Source organism: Neofelis nebulosa, chromosome 9 (assembly GCF_028018385.1).
Source record: "Neofelis nebulosa isolate mNeoNeb1 chromosome 9, mNeoNeb1.pri, whole genome shotgun sequence".
Taxonomy (NCBI): Eukaryota; Metazoa; Chordata; class Mammalia; order Carnivora; family Felidae; genus Neofelis; species Neofelis nebulosa.
The window spans coordinates 79,130,012-79,153,727 of NC_080790.1; the positions used below are offsets into that span (position 1 = coordinate 79,130,012).

The 23,716-nt window shown below is 40.4% G+C and overlaps 1 protein-coding gene across 9 annotated transcripts in view; it reads left to right on the forward strand.

The window, feature by feature from the left end:
- Positions 1-23,716, forward strand: part of VWA3B (von Willebrand factor A domain containing 3B) — a 217,789-nt gene that overhangs the window by 90,941 nt on the left and 103,132 nt on the right. For all 9 annotated transcript variants that reach the window (XR_009248713.1, XR_009248714.1, XR_009248712.1 and 6 more), the window contains 4 exons: positions 1,320-1,516; positions 13,455-13,609; positions 20,569-20,707; positions 21,825-21,956. Coding sequence is in view for 2 of the 9 variants with exons in the window: in XM_058684344.1 (XP_058540327.1) it covers positions 1,320-1,516; positions 13,455-13,609; positions 20,569-20,707; positions 21,825-21,956 (623 nt within the window). In the remaining 7 variants the exon portion in view is untranslated. The remainder of the gene's footprint in view (positions 1-1,319; positions 1,517-13,454; positions 13,610-20,568; positions 20,708-21,824; positions 21,957-23,716) is intronic.

Sequence of the window (23,716 nt, forward strand, 5' to 3'; positions counted from 1 at the left end):
CCACTCTGCAGGGTTGAAAACCACTTATCTAAGTGGAAGTAAACTTTTAGGGCTAGTAGACCTACTATGCAGTGGTACATGTTATAAAAAACTGCTTCTTTGCCCAGCACCCCCTCCTGGTACCTCCTAGGGCTCTGCTGGTCTCAATGGGGCTAAGAGCTAGTCCTTTCTGCCTTCCTTCCAGTGGCAGGCAGATAAATGTTTGCCAGTGCACTCCCTGGAATAAAAAAGCTCTGATTTCCAGATTCTGTAAATACTCCCAGCATGGTCAATTTTTTCCTACCAGTGTGCTTCTAGGGAGCATGGAGTTGGGAGGAGAGGTGTACAGTTAGCTTCCATCGGCTAGTGCAAGCCTGCTCCAGACACTGCTCCAGAAGGAGTGCCTCCTTCTCAGCTTCAGATTTGCCCACCCCAGATACTCCTGTCTCCTTTAGGTGGCACTAGTAGTTTGAGCCACCTGGATGAATACTTTTCTGTTGTATGGTGTTCTGACCAGCTAACAGAGCACCTCCCACCCCCCACTTAAAGAGTATAGATAATCTTTGGAAAATGGCAAAGGAATGTGCTAAGGCTGGGGATATTTGGGCACTTAGCTTTCTGGCTTATACTTTAACCTGTGAGCCTGACTAGGGTGAGTTATAGATACAGCTATAGGTGCCTGAGCTGACTATATGAGATTTCTGAGCCTGCTGATTTGAGGGCCAGGCTCTGAATCAGAATACATTCACCAAAGTTAATAGGGGAGCTCCTGAGAGACAGGCTTCCAGCCTTCTGTGGTTGACTGACTTCTACCTCAACACAGGTTACATACCCCTAATTCTCACCCCCACTCATCAACAAGCACTTTCGCGTAACTTTTCTCATTGAATCGCTTCAACACATTTAGGAAGACCAAACAGATGCTATCTTCCATCTGCAGGTAAGCAATTCTGTGGAAGCTCAGAGAGGTTAAGTGCAGTGACTCATCCAAGTCTGAGCAATTTGCCTGAGCTAGTAAGTGGTGGAGCCACGACTTGAACCCAGAGCTTCTGACCCCAAGTTTAATGCTCTCCTGACACATGGCCTTGGTCTGCCAGCCATCTCCCATACGCATGGGGTAGGCAACTTAGGTAAAGGAAGAAATGAGATGAAAAGTAGCAGATCCCTGCCTTCCAGTCTGGTGAACTAATTCTTTGCCAGTCCTGTTTAGAAAGCATGCTTCCTGAAATGAATGTGACCTAACAAAATATGTTCCCGCTTGCTAAATATTAAGTTGGGGGTGAAATATAAATGGCTTGCAAAATATGAATGGCACTGATGAACTGTAATTCCACAAATAGAATCAGGAGCAACCTCTGTAGAGAATGAATCAAATCCAGAGAACACCTGGGACTCCAAGAAGTGGCTACAGAAATATGGCTTGAAAACCCAGGGGCTGTCCTTTTATGACGTCCTTGCTGACTGCTCCTTCCGCCATGCTGATGGAGTCGTTGATGTAAAAGCCAAACCAGGAAATGAGTCTGTGCAGACTAGTGCGGTAAGTGAAGTGAACTCCTGGGCATGGCTGTGGCCTTCCTTTGATGCCCTGGATGGGTGAGGCCCCCCTCAGACTAGAACCCAGGGCAAGACCAAGGTTGAAAGGCAGCATGGAGGGAAACCAGCTTGGGTTTCCACGAAGGAAGATGGCTTTGTGCTTCCCATGTTACACTTCACTGAACACCACTTGGGGACGTGGAGACCATGTCTGGGAATGGTTTCTGAATATAAGTAGATTACACAATAATGGTACATAAGCCAGGAGCTGGCATTATGAGTCTCAGAATTATTCAACCTTGTCAGTTATTCACCTTTTATTGGTGAATTGGATGGTGAAAATGCCCAAAGCAGGGAGTTCTATGGTCCTCTTATATTGTTACTCTCTTAAAGATATATTAGTCTAGTGGCTACCAGCCAGTATTTAGTGGATTCCCCATAAGTATAAAAAGAAATTCTCTTAAGAGATTATGGCACTGGACAGGTGTATATTGAAAACTTTCAAAAGGTGGTTCCATTGTGTCAATGGCTCTGGAAGGAACATAGCTTCTCAAAATGCTTGACTCTGGCTCACAATCCAAGGATAATTAGGTTCCTAAACTTCAACATGCTTGAGTCAGTGAGTTTGAGGGAGGGCCCAGATGATGCTGAAGCTACTGGTCCAGGGGCCACACTCTGCAAAACACTGATGTGTAGACAGTACCCAGAAGATGGTCAGAAGTTTAGAATTATGGAAAGACTAAAAAGTATCACAATAGGAAACAGAAAATCAGGATAAAATGAATATTCCAAATTTGTAAAACTGAAGGAAAACTCTTTTAGAAGATAGTAAAGGCCCATACTCTGAAGTGAAAATCAAAATGTGAGCAACAAAGCAGATATGCCAGTAACAGCAGCCCAGGAGAGACCACTGGAGAGGAAATCAAGGTCCTCCAATGCACCGTCACTTTATGTATTCTCTAAGGCTCTGATTCAATGTCATGATCACTGAGATGTCTGTCCATCCTACAGAGGTAAAACCCCAGTGTCTTTGCCACTCCTTTAGGCTGGCTGGCCACTGGGTTCTGTGCGTCCTCCTGAGGAAGGGCTCTTTCCGTGGGGGCTACATTAACCACACGATGTGGTGTTTTAGCCTTCTTAGTGCCGTGTGTTTACAGTGAACTACAAGGAGGAAAATGTAAAAATTGGATGAGAGAAATGCAGAATTGACAGAAGACTTGTGTCCTAGGAGTTGGGTCTCCTACACTGGGATGTGGAGTAATTGCCATATTGCAGGGAAATTTCATTTGTGAGTTTCCTCCCCCAGCACAGTTTTCTGATTTTGTAGTCATTATTCAGTAATGTTATTAGTTCAGGAAATCATATGTTATCGTATGTAATCTAATCATATGTAGATTTTCATTTTTTAAATACATTAGGCCCTGGATATTTAGAAATATCAATCCATGTCAATTTGAACATAGCTCACTGTGAGCTGGTGACAATGTGTTATGTTCAAGTCCTCTCTAAAACTGATTTCTCCTTATTTTTTCTTGACAATTTAAACAAAATCTTATGGACAGGTTGAAGAGTCTGGCTTACGGGGCGGAGGGGCGGCTCGCCGGCCAAGCAGAGCCCCCGAGTCGGGCTGGCAAAAGCGGAGGGGCCGGACGGACTGTGTTCCGACAGCAAGCGCGACTTAGCGTCTGGGAGGTCAGAAGTTAACAGCTCTGCTCAGAAAGCGGGAAGGCTGGAGGACAAAGGGAGGGAGAGCTGCTGAGCCCCCGGACGGCAGAGCTCAGCTTGGCGGGGAACAAAGGTGCTCCCCAGCGCCATCTCCCCCGCCCATCCCCCAGCCAAAATCCCAAAGAGAACCAGTTCCTGCCAGGGAACTTGCTCGCTCCGCGCAAACACCCAACTCTGTGCTTCTGCAGAGCCAAACCTCCGGCAGCGGATCTGACTCCCTCCCGCTGCCACAGGGCCCCTCCTGAAGTGGATCACCTAAGGAGAAGCGAGCTAAGCCTGCCCCTCCCGCCCCCGTGCACCTTGCCTACCCACCCCAGCTAATACGCCAGCTCCCCAGCACCACAAGCCTGGCAGTGTGCAAGTAGACCAGACGGGCCACACCACCCCACAGTGAATCCCGCCCCTAGGAGAGGGGAAGAGAAGGCACACACCAGTCTGACTGTGGCCCCAGCGGTGGGCTGGGGGCAGACATCAGGTCGGACTGCGGCCCCGCCCACCAACTCCAGTTATACACCACAGCACGGGGGAAGTGCCCTGCGGGTCCTCACCACTCCAGGGACTGTCCAAAATGACCAAACGGAGGAATTCCCCTCAGAAGAATCTCCAGGAAATAACAACAGCTAATGAACTGATCAAAAAGGATTTAAATAATATAACAGAAAGTGAATTTAGAATAATAGTCATAAAATTAATCGCTGGGCTTGAAAACAGTATACAGGACAGCAGAGAATCTCTTGCCACAGAGATCAAGGGACTAAGGAACAGTCACGAGGAGCTGAAAAACGCTTTAAATGAAATGCAAAACAAAATGGAAACCACGACGGCTCGGATTGAAGAGGCAGAGGAGAGAATAGGTGAACTAGAAGATAAAGTTATGGAGAAAGAGGAAGCTGAAAGAAAGAGAGATAAAAAAATCCAGGAGTATGAGGGGAAAATTAGAGAACTAAGTGATACACTAAAAAGAAATAATATACGCATAATTGGTATTCCAGAGGAGGAAGAGAGAGGGAAAGGTGCTGAAGGGGTACTTGAAGAAATTATAGCTGAGAACTTCCCTGAACTGGGGAAGGAAAAAGGCATTGAAATCCAAGAGGCACAGAGAACTCCCTTCAGACGTAACTTGAATCGATCTTCTGCACGACATATCATAGTGAAACTGGCAAAATACAAGGATAAAGAGAAAATTCTGAAAGCAGCAAGGGATAAACATGCCCTCACATATAAAGGGAGACCTATAAGACTCGTGACTGATCTCTCCTTTGAAACTTGGCAGGCCAGAAAGGCTTGGCACGATATCTTCAGTGTGCTAAACAGAAAAAATATGCAGCCGAGAATCCTTTATCCAGCAAGTCTGTCATTTAGAATAGAAGGAGAGATAAAGGTCTTCCCAAACAAACAAAAACTGAAGGAATTTGTCACTACGAAACCAGCCCTACAAGAGATCCTAAGGGGGATCCTGTGAGACAAAGTACCAGAGACATCACTACAAGCATAAAACATACAGACATCACAATGACTCTAAACCCGTATCTTTCTATAATAACACTGAATGTAAATGGATTAAATGCGCCAACCAAAAGACATAGGGTATCAGAATGGATAAAAAAACAAGACCCATCTATTTGCTGTCTACAAGAGACTCATTTGAGATCTGAGGACACCTTTAGATTGAGAGTGAGGGGATGGAGAACTATTTATCATGCTACTGGAAGCCAAAAGAAAGCTGGAGTAGCCATACTTATATCAGACAAACTAGACTTTAAATTAAAGGCTGTAACAAGAGATGAAGAAGGGCATTATATAATAATTACAGGGTCTATCCATCAGGAAGAGCTAACAATTATAAACGTCTATGCGCCAAATACCGAAGCCCCCAGATATATAAAACAGTTACTCATAAACATAAGCAACCTTATTGATAAGAATGTGGTCATTGCAGGGGACTTTAACACACCACTTACAGAAATGGATAGATCATCTAGACACACAGTCAATAAAGAAACAAGGGCCCTGAATGATACATTGGATCAGATGGACTTGACAGATATATTTAGAACTCTGCATCCCAAAGCAACAGAATATACTTTCTTCTCGAGTGCACATGGAACATTCTCCAAGATAGATCATATACTGGGTCACAAAACAGCCCTTCATAAGTTTACAAGAATTGAAATTATACCATGCATACTTTCAGACCACAATGCTATGAAGCTTGAAATCAACCACAGGAAAAAGTCTGGAAAACCTCCAAAAGCATGGAGGTTAAAGAACACCCTACTAACGAATGAGTGGGTCAACCAGGCAATTAGAGAAGAAATTAAAAAATATATGGAAACAAACGAAAATGAAAATACAACAATCCAAACGCTTTGGGACGCAGCGAAGGCAGTCCTGAGAGGAAAATACATTGCAATCCAGGCCTATCTCAAGAAACAAGAAAAATCCCAAATACAAAATCTAACAGCACACCTAAAGGAAATAGAGGCAGAACAGCAAAGGCAGCCTAAACCCAGCAGAAGAAGAGAAATCATAAAGATCAGAGCAGAAATAAACAATATAGAATCTAAAAAAACTGTAGAGCAGATCAACGAAACCAAGAGTTGGTTTTTTGAAAAAATAAACAAAATTGACAAACCTCTAGCCAGGCTTCTCAAAAAGAAAAGGGAGATGACCCAAATAGATAAAATCATGAATGAAAATGGAATGATTACAACCAATCCCTCAGAGATACAAACAATTATCAGGGAATACTATGAAAAATTATATGCCAACAAATTGGACAACCTGGAAGAAATGGACAAATTCCTAAACACCCACACTCTTCCAAAACTCAATCAGGAGGAAATAGAAAGCTTGAACAGACCCATAACCAGCGAAGAAATTGAATCGGTTATCAAAAATCTCCCAACAAATAAGAGTCCAGGACCAGATGGCTTCCCAGGGGAGTTCTACCAGACGTTTAAAGCAGAGATAATACCTATCCTTCTCAAGCTATTCCAAGAAATAGAAAGGGAAGGAAAACTTCCAGACTCATTCTATGAAGCCAGTATTACTTTGATTCCTAAACCAGACAGAGACCCAGTAAAAAAAGAGAACTACAGGCCAATATCCCTGATGAATATGGATGCAAAAATTCTCAATAAGATACTAGCAAATCGAATTCAACAGCATATAAAAAGAATTATTCACCATGATCAAGTGGGATTCATTCCTGGGATGCAGGGCTGGTTCAACATTCGCAAATCGATCAACGTGATACATCACATTAACAAAAAAAAAGAGAAGAACCATATGATCCTGTCAATCGATGCAGAAAAGGCCTTTGACAAAATCCAGCACCCTTTCTTAATAAAAACCCTTGAGAAAGTCGGGATAGAAGGAACATACTTAAAGATCATAAAAGCCATTTATGAAAAGCCCACAGCTAACATCATCCTCAATGGGGAAAAACTGAGAGCTTTTTCCCTGATATCAGGAACACGACAGGGATGCCCACTCTCACCGCTGCTGTTTAATATAGTGCTGGAAGTTCTAGCATCAGCAATCAGACAACAAAAGGAAATCAAAGGCATCCAAATTGGCAAAGATGAAGTCAAGCTTTCGCTTTTTGCAGATGACATGATATTATACATGGAAAATCCGATAGACTCCACCAAAAGTCTGCTAGAACTGATACATGAATTCAGCAAAGTTGCAGGATACAAAATCAATGTACAGAAATCAGTTGCATTCTTATACACTAACAATGAAGCAACAGAAAGACAAATAAAGAAACTGATCCCATTCACAATTGCACCAAGAAGCATAAAATACCTAGGAATAAATCTAACCAAAGATGTAAAAGATCTGTATGCTGAAAACTATAGAAAGCTTATGCAGGTAATTGAAGAAGATATAAAGAAATGGAAAGACATTCCCTGCTCATGGATTGGAAGAATAAATATTGTCAAAATGTCAATACTACCCAAAGCTATCTACACATTCAATGCAATCCCAATCAAAATTGCACCAGCATTCTTCTCGAAACTAGAACAAGCAATCCTAAAATTCATATGGAACCACAAAAGGCCCCGAATAGCCAAAGTAATTTTGAAGAAGAAGACCAAAGCAGGAGGCATCACAATCCCAGACTTTAGCCTCTACTACAAAGCTGTCATCATCAAGACAGCATGGTATTGGCATAAAAACAGACACATAGACCAATGGAATCGAATAGAAACCCCAGAACTAGACCCACAAACGTATGGCCAACTCATTTTTGACAAAGCAGGAAAGAACATCCAATGGAAAAAAGACAGTCTCTTTAACAAATGGTGCTGGGAGAACTGGACAGCAACATGCAGAAGGTTGAAACTAGACCACTTTCTCACACCATTCACAAAAATAAACTCAAAATGGATAAAGGACCTGAATGTGAGACAGGAAACCATCAAAACCTTAGAGGAGAAAGCAGGAAAAGACCTCTCTGACCTCAGCCGTAGCAATCTCTTACTTGGCACATCCCCAAAGGCAAGGGAACTAAAAGCAAAAGTGAATTACTGGGACCTTATGAAGATAAAAAGCTTCTGCACAGCAAAGGAAACAACCAACAAAACTAAAAGGCAACCAACGGAATGGGAAAAGATATTTGCAAATGACACATCGGACAAAGGGCTAGTATCCAAAATCTATAAAGAGCTCATCAAACTCCACACCCGAAAAACAAATAACCCAGTGAAGAAATGGGCAGAAAACATGAATAGACACTTCTCTAAAGAAGACATCCGGATGGCCAACAGGCACATGAAAAGATGTTCAACGTCGCTCCTCATCAGGGAAATACAAATCAAAACCACACTCAGATACCACCTCACGCCAGTCAGAGTGGCCAAAATGAAGAAATCAGGAGACTATAGATGCTGGAGAGGATGTGGAGAGACGGGAACCCTCTTGCACTGTTGGTGGGAATGCAAATTGGTGCAGCCGCTCTGGAAAGCAGTGTGGAGGTTCCTCAAAAAATTAAAAATAGACCTACCCTATGACCCAGCAATAGCACTGCTAGGAATTTATCCAAGGGATACAGGAGTACTGATGCATAGGGGCACTTGTACCCCAATGTTTATAGCAGCACTCTCAACAATCGCCAAATTATGGAAAGAGCCTAAATGTCCATCAACTGATGAATGGATAAAGAAATTATGGTTTATATACACAATGGAATACTACGTGGCAATGAGAAAGAATGAAATATGGCCTTTTGTAGCAACGTGGATGGAACTGGAGAGTGTGATGCTAAGTGAAATAAGCCATACAGAGAAAGACAGATACCATATGGTTTCACTCTTATGTGGATCCTGAGAAACGTAACAGAAACACATGGGGGAGGGGAAGGGAAAAAAAAAAAAAAAGAGGTTAGAGTGGGACAGAGCCAAAGCATAAGAGACTGTTAAAAACTGAGAACAAACTGAGGGTTGATGGGGGGTGGGAGGGAGGGCAGGGTGGGTGATGGGTATTGAGGAGGGCACCTTTTGGGATGAGCACTGGGTGTTGTATGGAAACCAATTTGACAGTAAATTTCATATATTAAAAAAAAAAAAAAAAAGAGTCTGGCTTATAAATGGGTAATTTTACCTCAAATTTCTTGTGCTAAAAATAATACAGTAGAAGTTGAGAAGTGTACAGTACAGTTATCTCCACAAATATTGATGGAAAAGGGACAATTTTATTTTCAGTATTTGGGGCCACAAGCTATCTGGATTTATACCTAAAATTGAATTGTGTGTGAGGTAGGGAGAGGCCCAGTAGAGGTTACCTTCTTTCTTTTTCTTTTCTTTCTTTTTTTTTTTTTAATTACAAACACTGTGAATCAGAAATGAGCATTTATGGAATGCCTGTGGGCTTTATATGCAAGGTGAGTATTTGTGCTCTCATAGCACACATGAGAAGACAAAGTCACAAGGCCTCTGAGAGGTTACATCATGAGATGGCAGGGTTTGAACTATCTGCTGGGACCTTACACTGTGCTTTTCCCATTCTGACACTCTGCTGACACCTGTATTCATGTAACATATGGTCTGGTGTGTTTCCATCTGGGAGTGCATAAGGCACAGTTAGAAGGCCATGTTTTGGGATTGAGACTAGGGAGAACTCTTGAGGGATAAGAACATGGTGAGAATGAGAGAGAGGACATCTTTCTCGTTCCATCCTTATGTTGTGGTTGACATGTGGTTCCCCTGTCTGCCTGTCTTGGGAACATCAAGACTGATCTCATCATGCCCTTCATCCATGTTCATATCATTCACCACCAGACTTCTCAATCCTCATTCCCATCTCTGAGTTTCCTCCATTCCTCCCTGACTCCTAAATTCCCTCCACTGTGCCCCATGGAACTAGAAGATATCAGTACACCCACTGTAGCGTCAAGTGCTCTGCAGTGTTCTCTTTGCCGGCTTGTCTGGGTTTTCTCTCGAGGACCCTGGTTTCTCTCCCATTCTCCTTGGACCTGTGGGTGGGAGAGGTGAGTGCTGTCCTTCCTTATTCCTTGTTGCTGTTTCTTTATCATTCTCCCTCTGTCTTCCCATGTCATCAGAATGTACCACCCATGACACTTCCTATGGCTGACATTTTCTGACTCCCAGGTTACCCCCATCATTAATTGAAGGTTGTAGCTTGTGACTTGCTGTCACTGGATCCAACCATTTTTTAATGTTAATCCCATGAAAATGACCCTTCTTACACCCTGGCCTTTCATTTCTCTGACCTCCTCTTTTCCGGTGACTTTCTCCTCCACCCCATCTCTACCAATCCTGCCATAGGCATCCCCTTGACCTTGTCATTACAAATAACTCTTCCATCATAACCCACATAAATCAGTTCCAAAGGTCCCACTTTTTGACCTCTTTTTTTAAGGTCATTTCCTCAACTACCTAATTCCAATCTTTCAACTCACTGGGATTATATAATTTGTTATTTCTACTCCCCGTTGTCTGTTCTCTCTATCCTTTTGTCCCTCTTGTACATGCTCAGCTACTTTTCCTCTCTTAAATTATTATTCTCATCTGGCAAAACCCCAACCCTGGTTAAATCCACCTCTCTGCCTTTTCTGCATTATAGCTGTACATCTGACTGCAGCAGAAGAAACCAGAGAAAAGCACATAGCCACGGTACCTGGCTTCCCTTTAAATTCATGACCTCTAACTTCATGAATCTCTTCATGAAGAGCCTCATGGATCTCTTGTGCTGTCCACCAACCTGCCTGTAGTTTTCCAATCCACTCAGATGCTCATTCTCCAAGATGTCTACTCTTTTTTCCTCAAACTTCAAACACCATCTCCTCTTAGCTTACTCTAAGCTAGTGACCTTGCTTCCCGTTTCATTGAACATTGGAATGAATATTCATGGACATCCACTTCCATATCTACAAATCCCCAGCATTTGTGCCTGTGTGTTCTACCCATATTACTTCCAGGATGGCTAAATTGTCCTCACTTCTGTCTATGGTAAACCCTTCCATGGGTGCACTGATCCCTATTTGCCATTTACTCATTTGCCCCCTTTCTATTCTGTATCATCATTATTACCCTTATTTCTGCATCTTTCCTATCAGCACACAAATATGATGCTCTTTCTCTCATCTTAAAAATATAGGATTTTGATCCCCATACTTGCCTCTGCTTCTGCCTCATTTGCCTCATTTCTCTGTTCCTTTGTAGAATCCAACTCCTCAAGAGTTGTATATGTTCCCTTTCTCTAGTCTTGCAATTCTCCCATGCACTCTTGAATGCACTCCACTTCAGCAAGGCCCCCTCTCCACCAAAACCCTCTTTTTCCAGGGATACGTGTATTACTAAATCCAGGGGTCAGTTCTCAGTCCCACTCTTACTTGACCTACTATCAACATTTCATATAGTTGGTTACTTCCTTGAAATTCATTTGCTTGCAGAAAACACTGTTCTGTTTCCTCTTACCTCACTGGCTATTCTTTGTTAGTGTTCTTTGTTACTTCTTTCTCATGTTCCCAGCCTCTAAATGCCAGAGGGCCTCAAGGTGCAGTCCTTGGACCTCTTCTCTCTCTGTACCCATTCTCTACATGATCTCATCAAGTCCTGTGGCTTTTAATACTGTGTGCATGCTGGTGACTTCCACATTTAAATCTCCAGCCCTGAGTCCTTCCCTTATCTCCACCTGGCTATTTCCCATGTCAATGGGTTGTCTGATAGCCACCTTGAACCTAGTACATCAGACACCAGATTCAGATTTTCCCATTCAAGGCTACTCTTCCCATAATCTTCCTCCCATAAATTCATTGCAACTCCATTTTTGTAGTTCTGTGGGCTGAAAACCGTAGTGTCATTCCAAACTCCTCTCTTTTCTCCCACACCCACATCTGACCTCTCATTAAATGCTGTCAGTTCTGTCTTCATAATATGTCTTTAACTCAGAATCCAACCACTTCTCACCACTTCTGATACTACTCTGGTATGGACCTGCTTCTGTCCTTGACCCTCTATGGTCTGTTCTCAACAGAGTAGCCAGAGTAACCTTCAAAATGATATTTTTATAATTAAATTTTAAAATTGTAAATAAAACTTAAAACTATGAATTCTGCCACTTCTCTAAGAGAGTAGATCTTAAAATAGATCACAAGAAAAAATCTGTAACTATGTGTGGTGATGGGCATTACTTATTTATTGTGGTAATCATTTTGTAATATATCCATATATCAAATCGTATTGTATACATAATATAATGTTATATGTCCATTATATCTTAATTAAAAAAATTTGTCTCTTGTCATGTTAAAGTTCTTGGATAGTTCCTTTTTCACTCAGAGGAGAAGCCAGAGTCACTTCCATTAGCCAGTAGGCTTTACAGAGTCTGCATCTGGCTCTCTTCCTCATATTGCCCTAGCATCATCTCACCCCTTACCCTTGCTCACTCTGTTTGGACTACACCAGCCTTCCTAAAATTCTACAGACATGCTAGGCACACACTTACTCTTACCACAGGGTTTTGGCACTTGCTGAGTCCTCAAGCTTCCCCCAGATCTCCATATGGCCACACTTTTTGTTCCTGCTGGTCTTTGCTCATATTTTACCTTCTGTTTAAGGCTTTCTTTTTTTTTTTTTTAGGTTTTAACTTCTTTGGAGCGCCTGGGTGGCTTAGTCAGTTAAGTGTCCAACTCTTGATTTTGACTCAGGTCATGATCTCACAGTTTCACGGGTTCGAGTTCCATGTCAGTCTCTTTGCTGGCAATGCATGGTCTGCTTGGGATTTCTTTATCTCTCTCTGTCTCTCTTTCTCTCTCTCTCTCTATGTCTGTCTGTCTGTCTGTCTGTCTCTCTCTCTCTCTCTCTTTCTCTCTCTGCCCTGCCTCTGCTTACACTCTCTCTCTCCTGAAATAAATAAACTTAAAAAAAAAAAAACTTCTCCATCCCCTCCCATCCCCTGTTCTTTATTCTCCTTCCTTATTTTTCTCTATAGCATTTGTCACCATCTGACCTGCTGTATGATTGTTTATTATCCAGCTCTTTCCCTGTAATGTGAGCTCCAGGTAGGCAGGAATTTTGGTCTTTGTTTATGGTTTCTAGTGCTGCTGCCTAGAAGATTGTATTGCTGGTGACATGGAGTTGTGCTTGATAAATTCATAAATCAGTTGAGTGAGCTCTATGTGTGGGAAGCCATTGTCCTCAGACCAGTTTTGTATGTACCAGTAGAGGATGCTAGGTGTAGAATGGGTTTCTTGGCTACTTTTCTTCATTTGGGGCTGGGAGTAATAATGGAAAGATTTTTTGTGTGTGAATCTTAAGTCCCACCTCCTACAGAGAGTCCTACTGACCCTCTAGTCCTTGAGAACTCTTTCTTCTTTGTCAGATTGCCCAGTTATTATTGTCTCAACCTAGCACCAGGTGCTGGGTGTCTAGTGCTCTGCCTTCCTAACTTTCTGTGTGTGGGTGCATGCGTGTGAGCATGTGCATACAGTGTCTCCCTGCTGGAAACATTATCTTCTCTGGGGCACAGATGAGACTGCACATGTTTTTCTGACTATCATTCATGACATCTGGCACAGGGCTCCATATAGAGTAGGCCCCAGTACATGTTGATTGAACCAGCAGTTGAATGATTTTACCATGGGAGTGAGTGCTAGGAGCTGTATAAATAAGGCAGAGATGGGGTGCCATCTGGAGATTTCTTCTTTGAATGGTCCGAATGGCTTCTGTCCTTTGTCCTTTATTTAGGAGACCAACAAGAAGACAGTCCATGCGAAATACTGCAGCAGATTTGTCCATGCACCCTGGAAGGATGGGAGCTTGGTCCACGTCTGCATTACCAAAGAGAAGTGTACCTGGTACAGTGAGAGAATCCACACAGTCCTTGCTCAGATTCAGAAGAGGTTGGTAAATTTGCAGGAGGGTACAAGTGGTCTAGTTTCCCTTGAAACTAAAATCTGTGACTTCTCTGTAAATGCTTAACCACAAAAAACAGCCAATTAACATTGTTATGTCAGGGTTGCCATCTGATGGTTTGCTCGTGGCTTTTTGTTAGTAATAAAGGGGAATGTTTGGATCCAGATTCCAAGCTGCTTTGATTCCAAGCAGACTTTTTAAAAAAGACAGCAAAGAAATGTGTCATTATGTTGGTTGTACATCACTATAGGAGGCTAAGGAATGCTTCTGCTCATGTCTTGCATTTTTTGTGGGCCACAAACATATTGCAAATTGTATTACACCTGTCCTCTGTACTTGGATATTACATTTCAAGGCAACTGTTAACAATGTTGTGGAGTATTTTAATACAATGGAATAATGTATATTCAGCTAAAAATAACTTCATGTGGTCCTTGTCAACCTTGCTGGTTCTTAAAATCTGCCAGTGCTAATGCATCTGAGGTACTAATACTGTGACCTCAGCATCAGTCCCATGGGGATGATCTACCTTAATGCTTTCACCTCCCTGATGCCAGAGGACAGCTTTAGACTACAAAGACCAAATCCATTTAGGTGCATGGCCTCTGAGGTCAGATGGAGCTGGATTATAATACCAGCTCTGCCACTTTCTGTGTGACCCTGGGCAAGTTAGTTAATGTCTTTGTGCATTGGTTTCTTCATTTATAAAGTGGGAATGATAATGCCATTTACAAATATGCCCTATGGATTATAGAGTATAGACTAGTACTCAGTGGGCAGTAACCACTTGAAAATGAGAGTTCCTTCCATCCTTCTATGTTTTCTGCTATAAAATCACAAGCTGCAGACAACTGTGTGCATCATATTAACTCTTCAGAGCCCCAGTTTCTTAAAACCCAACTGGCAGTGGGTAACTTAGAACAAGTAATCCTTGTGTCTGGAATCTTCTGTTTATTGTTTTGGGGTTGACTTTTGGGGACAGTAGTTTGGACTTCAGGTCTGGGGGAAAAGGATGCTGTTTAAGACACTCCACTTGGTACCTGCCAGATCTATTTGTCCTTCTCCACCCACCAAGTGTTAGGGGTTGTTGGGAACTTCTCTCCTCTTTTCTATTCTCCAGAAGTCTTTGTGGAGAGTTGGTATCATCTCTCCCTTAAATGTATATAGAATTCACTACTGAAACAATCTGGGTCTGTAGTTTTTCTTTGTAGCAAGGTTTTTAATTATGTATTCCACTTCTTCACATACACATAGAACTGCTGTTAGTAATTTATGTTATCTTTATTTTAAGCCTGGTTGGAGATTATCCATTTTATTGATCTTTTCAAAGAACCAGGTTTTGGTATCAGTGGGGTTTTTTTCTCTGTATGGTTTTCTCCTTTTGGTGCCATTGATTTCTACTCTTTATTATTTCCTTCTTTCTCCTTACTTTTAAGTTTCTTAAGATGGATGCTTAGATCACTGATTTGAGAACTTTCTTTCTAATATAAGCATTTAAATTTTCTTGGGATATTGCTTTAGCTGCCTCTCACATTATGTTGTATTTCATTACGTTCACTTAAAAATATTTTGCAAATTTCCCTTATAATTCTTCTTTGAACAAAGGTTATTTAGAAATATGTTGTTTACTTCTCAAGTATTTGTGGATTTTCCTGATAGCTTTTAATTGCACTATGGATGGAGGGATACTGCATGGCTTTAGTTCTTATAAGTTTATTGAGACCTATTTTGTTGCCCAGGATATGAAGAAAAACTACATATTCTGCTTTTGTTGGGTGGAATATACTATAAATATCTGAGTTCAAGTTGATTGATAGAGTTGTTTCAGTCTTCCATATCATTACTGACTTTTTTATTTAAATTGTTCTACAAATTGTTGAGAGAAGAGCACTGAAATCTCCAGCTATAGTTATGGATTTGCCTGTTCTTTTTTCAATTCTGTCATTTTTTCCTTCATGTATTTTGAAACTATTAGTAGGTGTATGTACAGTTAGGGTTGTTATGTCCTCTTGATGAATGAATTCCTTTAATATTATTAAGTGTCCCTTTTTATCTCTGGCAGTATTCCTTTTTCTGAAATCCTTTCTGAAAGGATTTTTCTGAAATCCTTTTGATTTCTGGACAAATCTGCTTTGTCCAGTATCAATAGAGCTGCTCCAGTGTGTGTTTTTTTTAATATATGAAATTTATTGTCAAATTGGTTTCCATACATCACCAGTGCTCATCCCAACAGGTGCCCTCGTCAATACCCATCACCCACCCTCCCTGCCCTCCCACCCCCCATCAACCCTCAGTTCTCAGTTTTTAAGAGTCTCTTATGCTTTGGCTCTCTCCCACTCTAACCTCTTTTTTTAGCTCCAGTGTGTTTTGATCATTTTTTGCACGGGTTCTCTTTTTTCTATCTTTTTACCTTTACTTGTTTGTGTCTTATATCGAAATAGGTTTCTTAGAATATATATGGGTATTGTTTTCTAAATCCAATCTATCTCGGCCTTTTAACTCCATATCGTTCTCCAAAACAAATAGACAAGGAAACTAAGATAATACATAATACAGGGAGTAAAAAACAAAAACAAAAAACAAAAATAAAACTTTGGAGAAAACCAACATATTAATATTCTCAGAAAGACAGAAAATATTGCCCTCAGAAAGTTGGAAAATACTGTTATACGTACATATAGATATTAAGAATTACAAGAGCTCTTCAAAATATGATAGCCAAAATAAATGATTCAATGGGAGAGCTGGAAGATGAAGGCAGTCTCTCAGAAAGCAACACAAGCATCCTGTGGTTGAGGTTAACATACATGTGTACCTACAAATAGATAGCTTATAGACATATATAAAATGAAGGGGAAATCTCACAAAAAATTTCAGAACTGAGAGACACGTAGTTCCAAACTGAAAGAAAGTTGCAAGGAATGTCTAGAAAATGAGTAAAAAGACCTATCCAGCATACATCATCACAAAATTTTAAATGCTAGAGATAAAGAAAAAAAATCCTAAAATCTTCCATTTATCCCCTCCCCAACCTCTGGTTGGATTTTTTTTTTGGTTTGTTTCTTTTTATCTGTTGGTTCCTTTCACCCATTTTCCCCACCCTGCCTCTTGGAGTCACCAGTCTTTTTGTCCTCTGAATCTATAAACTTGTTTTTTGTTTTTCTTTTAGATTCCACATATAACAGAGATGATATGATACTTGTCTTTCTCTGTCTGACTTACCTCACTTAGTGGAATGCCTTCAAGGTCCGTCCATGTCATTGAAAATGGCAAGATTTAATTCTTTTTATGGCTGAATGATATTCCACTATATATATATATACCACAATTTCTTTTTTTTTTTTTTAATTTTTTTTCAACGTTTTTTATTTATTTTTGGGACAGAGAGAGACAGAGCATGAACGGGGGAGGGGCAGAGAGAGAGGGAGACACAGAATCGGAAACAGGCTCCAGGCTCCGAGCCATCAGCCCAGAGCCTGACGCGGGGCTCGAACTCACGGACCGCGAGATCGTGACCTGGCTGAAGTCGGACGCTTAACCGACTGTGCCACCCAGGCGCCCCACAATTTCTTTATCCATTCATCTGTCAGTGGACACTTAGGTTGTTTCCGTATCTTGGCTATTGTAAATAATACTGTAGTGAACATGGGGCTGCATATATCTTTTCAAGTTAGTGTTTTCTTTTTTGGATAAATACCTGGAAGCAGAATTGCTGCAATGTATGGTAGTCCTATTTTTAATTTTTGAGGAATCTCCATGTTTTCCACGGTGGCTGCACCAATTTACAGTCCCACCAACAGTGTACAAGGACTCCCTTTTCTCCACATCCTCTCCAACACTTGTTATCTTTTGTCATTTTAATAATAGTCATTTCTAATCTCTACCTTTTAATTGGAGTATTAAGATCATTTCCTTAATGTGATTATTTATTTGGTTGGATTTAAATCTAGATCTTGCTATTTGTTTTTTGTCTTACCTGTTCTTTGTTCTCTTTTTACTCTTTTTCTACCATCTTTTGTTGGAGAGTTTATGATCCCATTTTATTTCTACCTTTGGCTTATAAACTCTACCTCTTTATTTTGTTTTGTTGTATGTGTGACAGCATTAGCATTTACAGTATACATCTTTAAATTACCAGTCTACCTTCAAATACTATTTCACTTCATCTATATCATAAAAATCTTATAACTTCAATTCCTCTCTTCTGTCTTTTCTATTGTTGTCCTATACTTTTTTTTTTTTTTTTTTTTTTTTTTTTAAGTAGGTTTCATGCCTAGTGCAGAGCTCAGTGCAGGGCCTGAACTCAGAATCCCGAGATCAAGACCTGAGCTGAGATCAAGAGTTAGATGCTCAACTGACTGAACCACTCGGGCACCCCTATTATTGTCCTACACCATATTTCCACATATGCTATAAACCATAATGTATTGTAAATAATCAATTTTTGTATAAATAGATTTAAAATGAGAATTAGTGTATTTTGTATTTATCCACATATTTGATATTTCCTTAGCTCTTTATTCTTTATATTTATCCCAGTGCAGGTCTGTTGATAATGAATTATTTCAGCTGGTTTAGTCTGAAAAACTCTTTAATTTCCTTTTGTTTTTGGAATATTTTTTGTTTTGCTTTATATAGAATTGTAGGTTTACACTCTATATTTCAATACTTTAAAAATCTTTCTCCATTATCTTTTGGTGTGTTTGATTTATGGTGAAAAGTCTTCTGTTATTTTTATGTCACCTCTGGATGCTTTTAAGACTTTTTTCTTTATCATTGGATTTCAAATTATATTATGATGTGTATTGGTGGTTTTCTTTTTTTCCATTTTTCTTCTTTTTGGGTTCTTTGAGCTTCTTGTATATATTCATATATTGTTTTATCAAAATTGGATACATTTGGCCATATTTCTCCAAATATTTTTCCTGTTTCCCTCTTTCTCCTTTTTCTTAGTTTCTACATATATGTTAGACTCCTTGACATTGTTCCATGAGTTGTTTATTCTCTACTTTTTGTTTTCTCTCTGTTTTCATTTTATTATTTTTATTTATTTTTAAAAATGTTTTTATTTTTGAGAGAGAGAGAGAGAGAGAGAGAGACAGTTTGTGAGCTGGGGAGTGGCAGAGAGAGAGAGAGAGAGACATAGAATCCAAAGCAGGCTCCAGGCTCTGAGTTGTCAGCACAGAGCCTGATGCAGGGCTTGAAATCTGCAAGCCATGAGATCATGACCTGAGCCAAAGTTGGATGCGTTATAGACTGAGCCACTCAGGCTCCCCAGTTGTTTTCATTTTAAATTGCAATGTCTTTCTTAATGTTCCCTGATCTTTTCTTCTGCTAGTGTCTGATGTCTATTAATACCATGTAGTATATTTTTCATTTTGGTTATTGTGCATCTCTATAAATTCCCTTTTATATTTTCTATTTCTGTCCTCATTTTGCTTATACTTTACCTTGTTGAAAATATGGATTATGTTTATAATAGGCTATGTAACATCCTTTTCTGCTAATTCTATCATTTGTATTATTTTAGGGTCTGTTTCTGTTTATCTGTTTTTCTTCTGGTTGTAGATCATATTTTCCTGCTTCTTTGTATGCCTGATAATTTTTTACTGAAATGCAGACATTTTGAATTTTACATTGTTGGGTGCTGGATTTTGCTGTATTTTAAAATACATGTTCCATGATGCAGTTATGTTCCTTGAAATCACGTGGATCCCTCTGGGGCTTGCTTGTAAGTTATGTTAACATAGGTCCAGGGCAGCCTTTAGTCTGGGGCTAATTTGGTCCTACTACTAAGGCAATACCCTTATGAGGACTCTACTTGATGTCCCATGTATTATGGAGCCTTTCCCACTCAGGTTGTTTGGAAGATGAACTAGCCCTGGGTAAGCTCTGAGGTGCTGATCTAGTTACTCCTTTATGGTGATTTATTCCTTGGTTTTAGTAGTTTCTTCACATGCATGCCCTGATTATTACTTAGCCAAAATATTTTTTTTAATATTTCTTTTATTGAGAGAGAGAAAGGGAAAGAGAGAGAGCAAGGGAGGGGCAGAGAGAGAGGGAGACCCAGAATCCAAAGCAGGCTCCAGGCTCTGAGCTGTCAGCACAGAGTCTGTGCTGATCTCACAAACCATGAGATCATGACCTGAGCCAAAGCTGGATGCTTAACTGACTGAGCCACCCAGGCGCCCCTACGTAGCCAAAATCTTTAGGGCACTCTCTGCAGATGGCCAGAATGCATTCTTTCTTCTGTCTTCTCTCTCTGTCCATCCCTCCCCACCCCCTCTGCTTCTATGCAGCAACCTCTTCATCAATATTTTGCCCTACAAATTGTAGTTACCTAGGCCTTGGTGAACTCTGAACTCAGTTTCAAGGATTTTTTCCCTCTGCCTTTCCCCTTACCCCAGGTCTCACCTTGAACTTAATTTACATCCTGTTATGGGAGTCTGAGATCCCATCACAGAAGTAGTCCTTCTCCAACTGCCTGATGCTTAGTTATTATAGGGATCTGGGGTTGCTTGATATTGTCTATAAGCTTCACTGAAGCTTCAGGAATGTGCTGGCATTACTAGCTTGACTGCAGTCAGCAGGGTTAAAAGAACAAATGGTCTGAAGTCACTGAGGGTTTGAAACTATCAGATGACAGGAAGTAATTTACTTCTGGCTTTGGGACCCAGTATTGGATTTATTTTTCTGTCCTATTGATTTTCCTAGTTCGGTTTTAAATGGATTGATGATGGATAGTGGAGGTGGGGGTGAACAAGGGAGCCAGCTCAAATATAGGATTTTTCACAGGAAACCTTCCAAGTGAGTAATCCACTCACAGAAGATTGTGCATAAACAATATAGTACAGCTTGGCCTCTGTAGATGTATTATTAAGTTCTTAGGAAGACCTGTCATTGCCACAGGCTGTAAAAATTCACTTTCAACCAATTTCCTGCCTAGGATTAAGTGGCTGCAGGATGGAAGTCAAATCCTCTTTGGAAAAGTACGTAATGATTTTGTCTATGTCCTCATTGATACATCTCACTCAATGAAGAGCAAACTGGACTTGGTGAAGGACAAGATCATCCAGTTTATACAGGTTAGATGGAGCTGTCAGTTTCATGGATTTGGGGGGCCTTTGTGTCATGAATGCATCTTTAGCAGCCTTCATCTGCATTGGTTCTGCAAGGTGCACAGGTAAGGTCTGCACTCAGGCATCCACAGGGAAGCCACTTCAGATAAAAGCTCTCTTTTGCCAGTTAGAGATTCATCAGTTCTCCTTTGCAAGCAGACCCTTCCCGTGGCAGGGTCTTCAGTAACAGGTGGGATACTAAGGGAGTTTCAGTGTCTATCGCTCCAGGTTTTCTCTATCCTGAAATCTGTGGTGTGCCCACATCTCCATCGTTTTCTAGATGCTCTTCAGCTTGGCATTTTTATTTTAATTTCCAGTGTTTATTGGGGTGTTGCATGCATTGGCCCCAGAAATGATGTATGGGAGGAGTGTAGGCTGATGGTTAGGAGCTTCCAATTCTTATTCTACCTGTGCTGTGACCCAAGGCAGACTGCTCTGAGTTGTGTGACCCAAGGCAGACTGCTTCCACTTCCTAACTCCTAGAATGGATATAGCGGTACTGTCACAAATGAGTAGTATTGATGTATTACCACAGAAAATAATTGTGGGGAGTGTTCACAAATACAAAATACAGGTTTTATTTCCATAAACCTCTACTGGAGAAATGTGGGTTGGTGGAAGGCAAATAAAAAGGTATGCAACCAAATGCTAGCCTTAACAAAAAGATGATGGCCAAAATGGTGATGGCATTTGGGATTTCTTTTCTTTAAGCAGATTGCATTTAGTTTGTGTATGCAGTATACCATTAATGTCAGTATTAAAGACAACATTTAAGGTCATATTATATATAAAAACACACACACATATATATGTGTGTGTGTGTGTGTATATATATATATATATATATATATATATATATATAATATATTCAGACATATATACATTTGTAAAAGCATAATATCCAAATTGTGTATAAATTTTGTTTAAATATTTTCTGAAAAGATTTTCTCTTTTGAATGTAATTTTTAGCTTCCATATCTGAAAAGAGATTTCATAGTGATTAAAATGTATCGAACTGTGACCTAGCCTAACCTTTTCTTACATCTGAGTGGAGTTTTGGTTAAATAATAATTTTCTCTTACAGGAACAGCTGAAATATAAAAGGAAATTCAATTTTGTACAGTTTGATGCTCAAGCAGTTGCTTGGCGGGAAAAACTTGTTGAAATCAATGAAGATAGTTTGAAAGGGGCTCAGTCCTGGATTAGAAACATCAAGGTAGGAAAAATGGAGACTGGGTCTGGGAGAAGAAGCCTGACTTGATCACCTGCTGAGTTAATTCATGCCATGGAAATTCTTGAGAAAAGCGTTCTGAGCCCTGAGACAGCAGGGTTTTCACACAGACACTCATTTTGTGTACAATGGTCACATGAATCCAAGCTCATGAGTCACTGTCTTAACATTTAGATAAGCTTCTGTTCACAGCACACCATTTTCAGATATGCCCTTGGCTCTGATCTCACCCCTTTATGAAGACAAATGTCAAAATTTAATTTTTTTTGTACTCAAACATTCAGATTTGATCCTCCTGAAACCTCATTATTGTTTCAAATGATATATTGCAGCTATTTTTAACAGTTGACTTTGTTCAAAAGTAATGAACTGGTGGGTGGAAGCACACAGTACAGTGTGAGTGGTTAAGACTGAAAGCAAGGAGGGAGAGAGTGGCGGAGGATACAGTGAGAAAGAGAAATCATTTCTTCAGGACTGCTTTTCATTGAAGAACTGCTCTTGGCACTTAGACTACTGGGAAGGAATTTCCTTTCCTTGAATTTTCTCTTATCATGAACTTACCTTCCTTTTTTAAAAAGGTCTTTTTCCAGAACCACAAGCATTCCAGATAGTTGAGATACACTAAAATTGAAACTAAGGGCTCTTCTCAAAAAGTCAAATGTAGATCATAAACATCTTTAAATAGTTCAGTGCCTGAGTGTCCCAGATTTGACAGGAAGCCACAAATGGACATTAGCAGAGCTCCTTGAATATCAGGACATACCAGATGTGCTGTCATTGGGATATACCAGAGTTCCGTTAGGATTGATTCTTTAAAAATGGGAGAAGGAAGAAATATGTTCTGTAAGAAATTATGATGCCTTAAGATCTTGATCTAACTGGCTATCTTATGCTGGGAAAGAATATTCAATTCACACCCAACTTGATAAATTTCCAGGATTAGCCAGTGAAGTTACTTGGGATACATGTTCCTTCCTTTTATGGACTATAGGTGATTGTTAACTCAGAGCCCATTTATTTACAGTTGGTCATAACAGATATCATATATGCAGTCTCATTAGATTAAAACACTAACAGGTGCTGCTTTTTATAGAAATCACTAATGAATAGAACCAACTACCTGAATGGCTAAAAATATAACTAAAATAATTATTTGTAAAGTATAATTCTGTTATCTTCAAAAATCTTCATTGAGGCTCCCTTGCTTGCTGAATGTGCAAAATTTATTTTCAGGAAAACCACATTTCTCTATATTCTTTTGACTGGTCGGCTCAGGAATCAACCCAATAAATTCAGGATACCACTAGAGCTTCTGAAACTGCCTTGTGCTGGTGTTGGAGCAGTAGTTCCCCAAACAGGCCTAACCAGTCCTGAGGTCAGAGGAGCATAAGCTGGGGCTGAGTCTGCCCAGTAGTTGGGGGTGGGGGTCTGGCCCAAGGCTGGGGGAAGCAAGGAGGGAGCAGGTGCAGAAGAGGCACCAACTTCTGACCATCTTTCCCATGATTCCCAGTCTGGCTTTCTCCTAGCTTTTCTACCATCTTTGCAACAATCCCTGAACAGTGGGATTGTCAACAAGACTATTGAGATAGGGCCTAGAGAGAAGAGTTGTACTATTTACCATCTGAGCTATATTTCTGCTGCCCAAATGTTGAAGCAGTTTTTTGGTGTTTTTTTTTTAACTTTTTAATTTGAAATCATTTTGGGCTTATGAAAGAGTTGCACAGATAGTACAGAGGGTGCCTGTA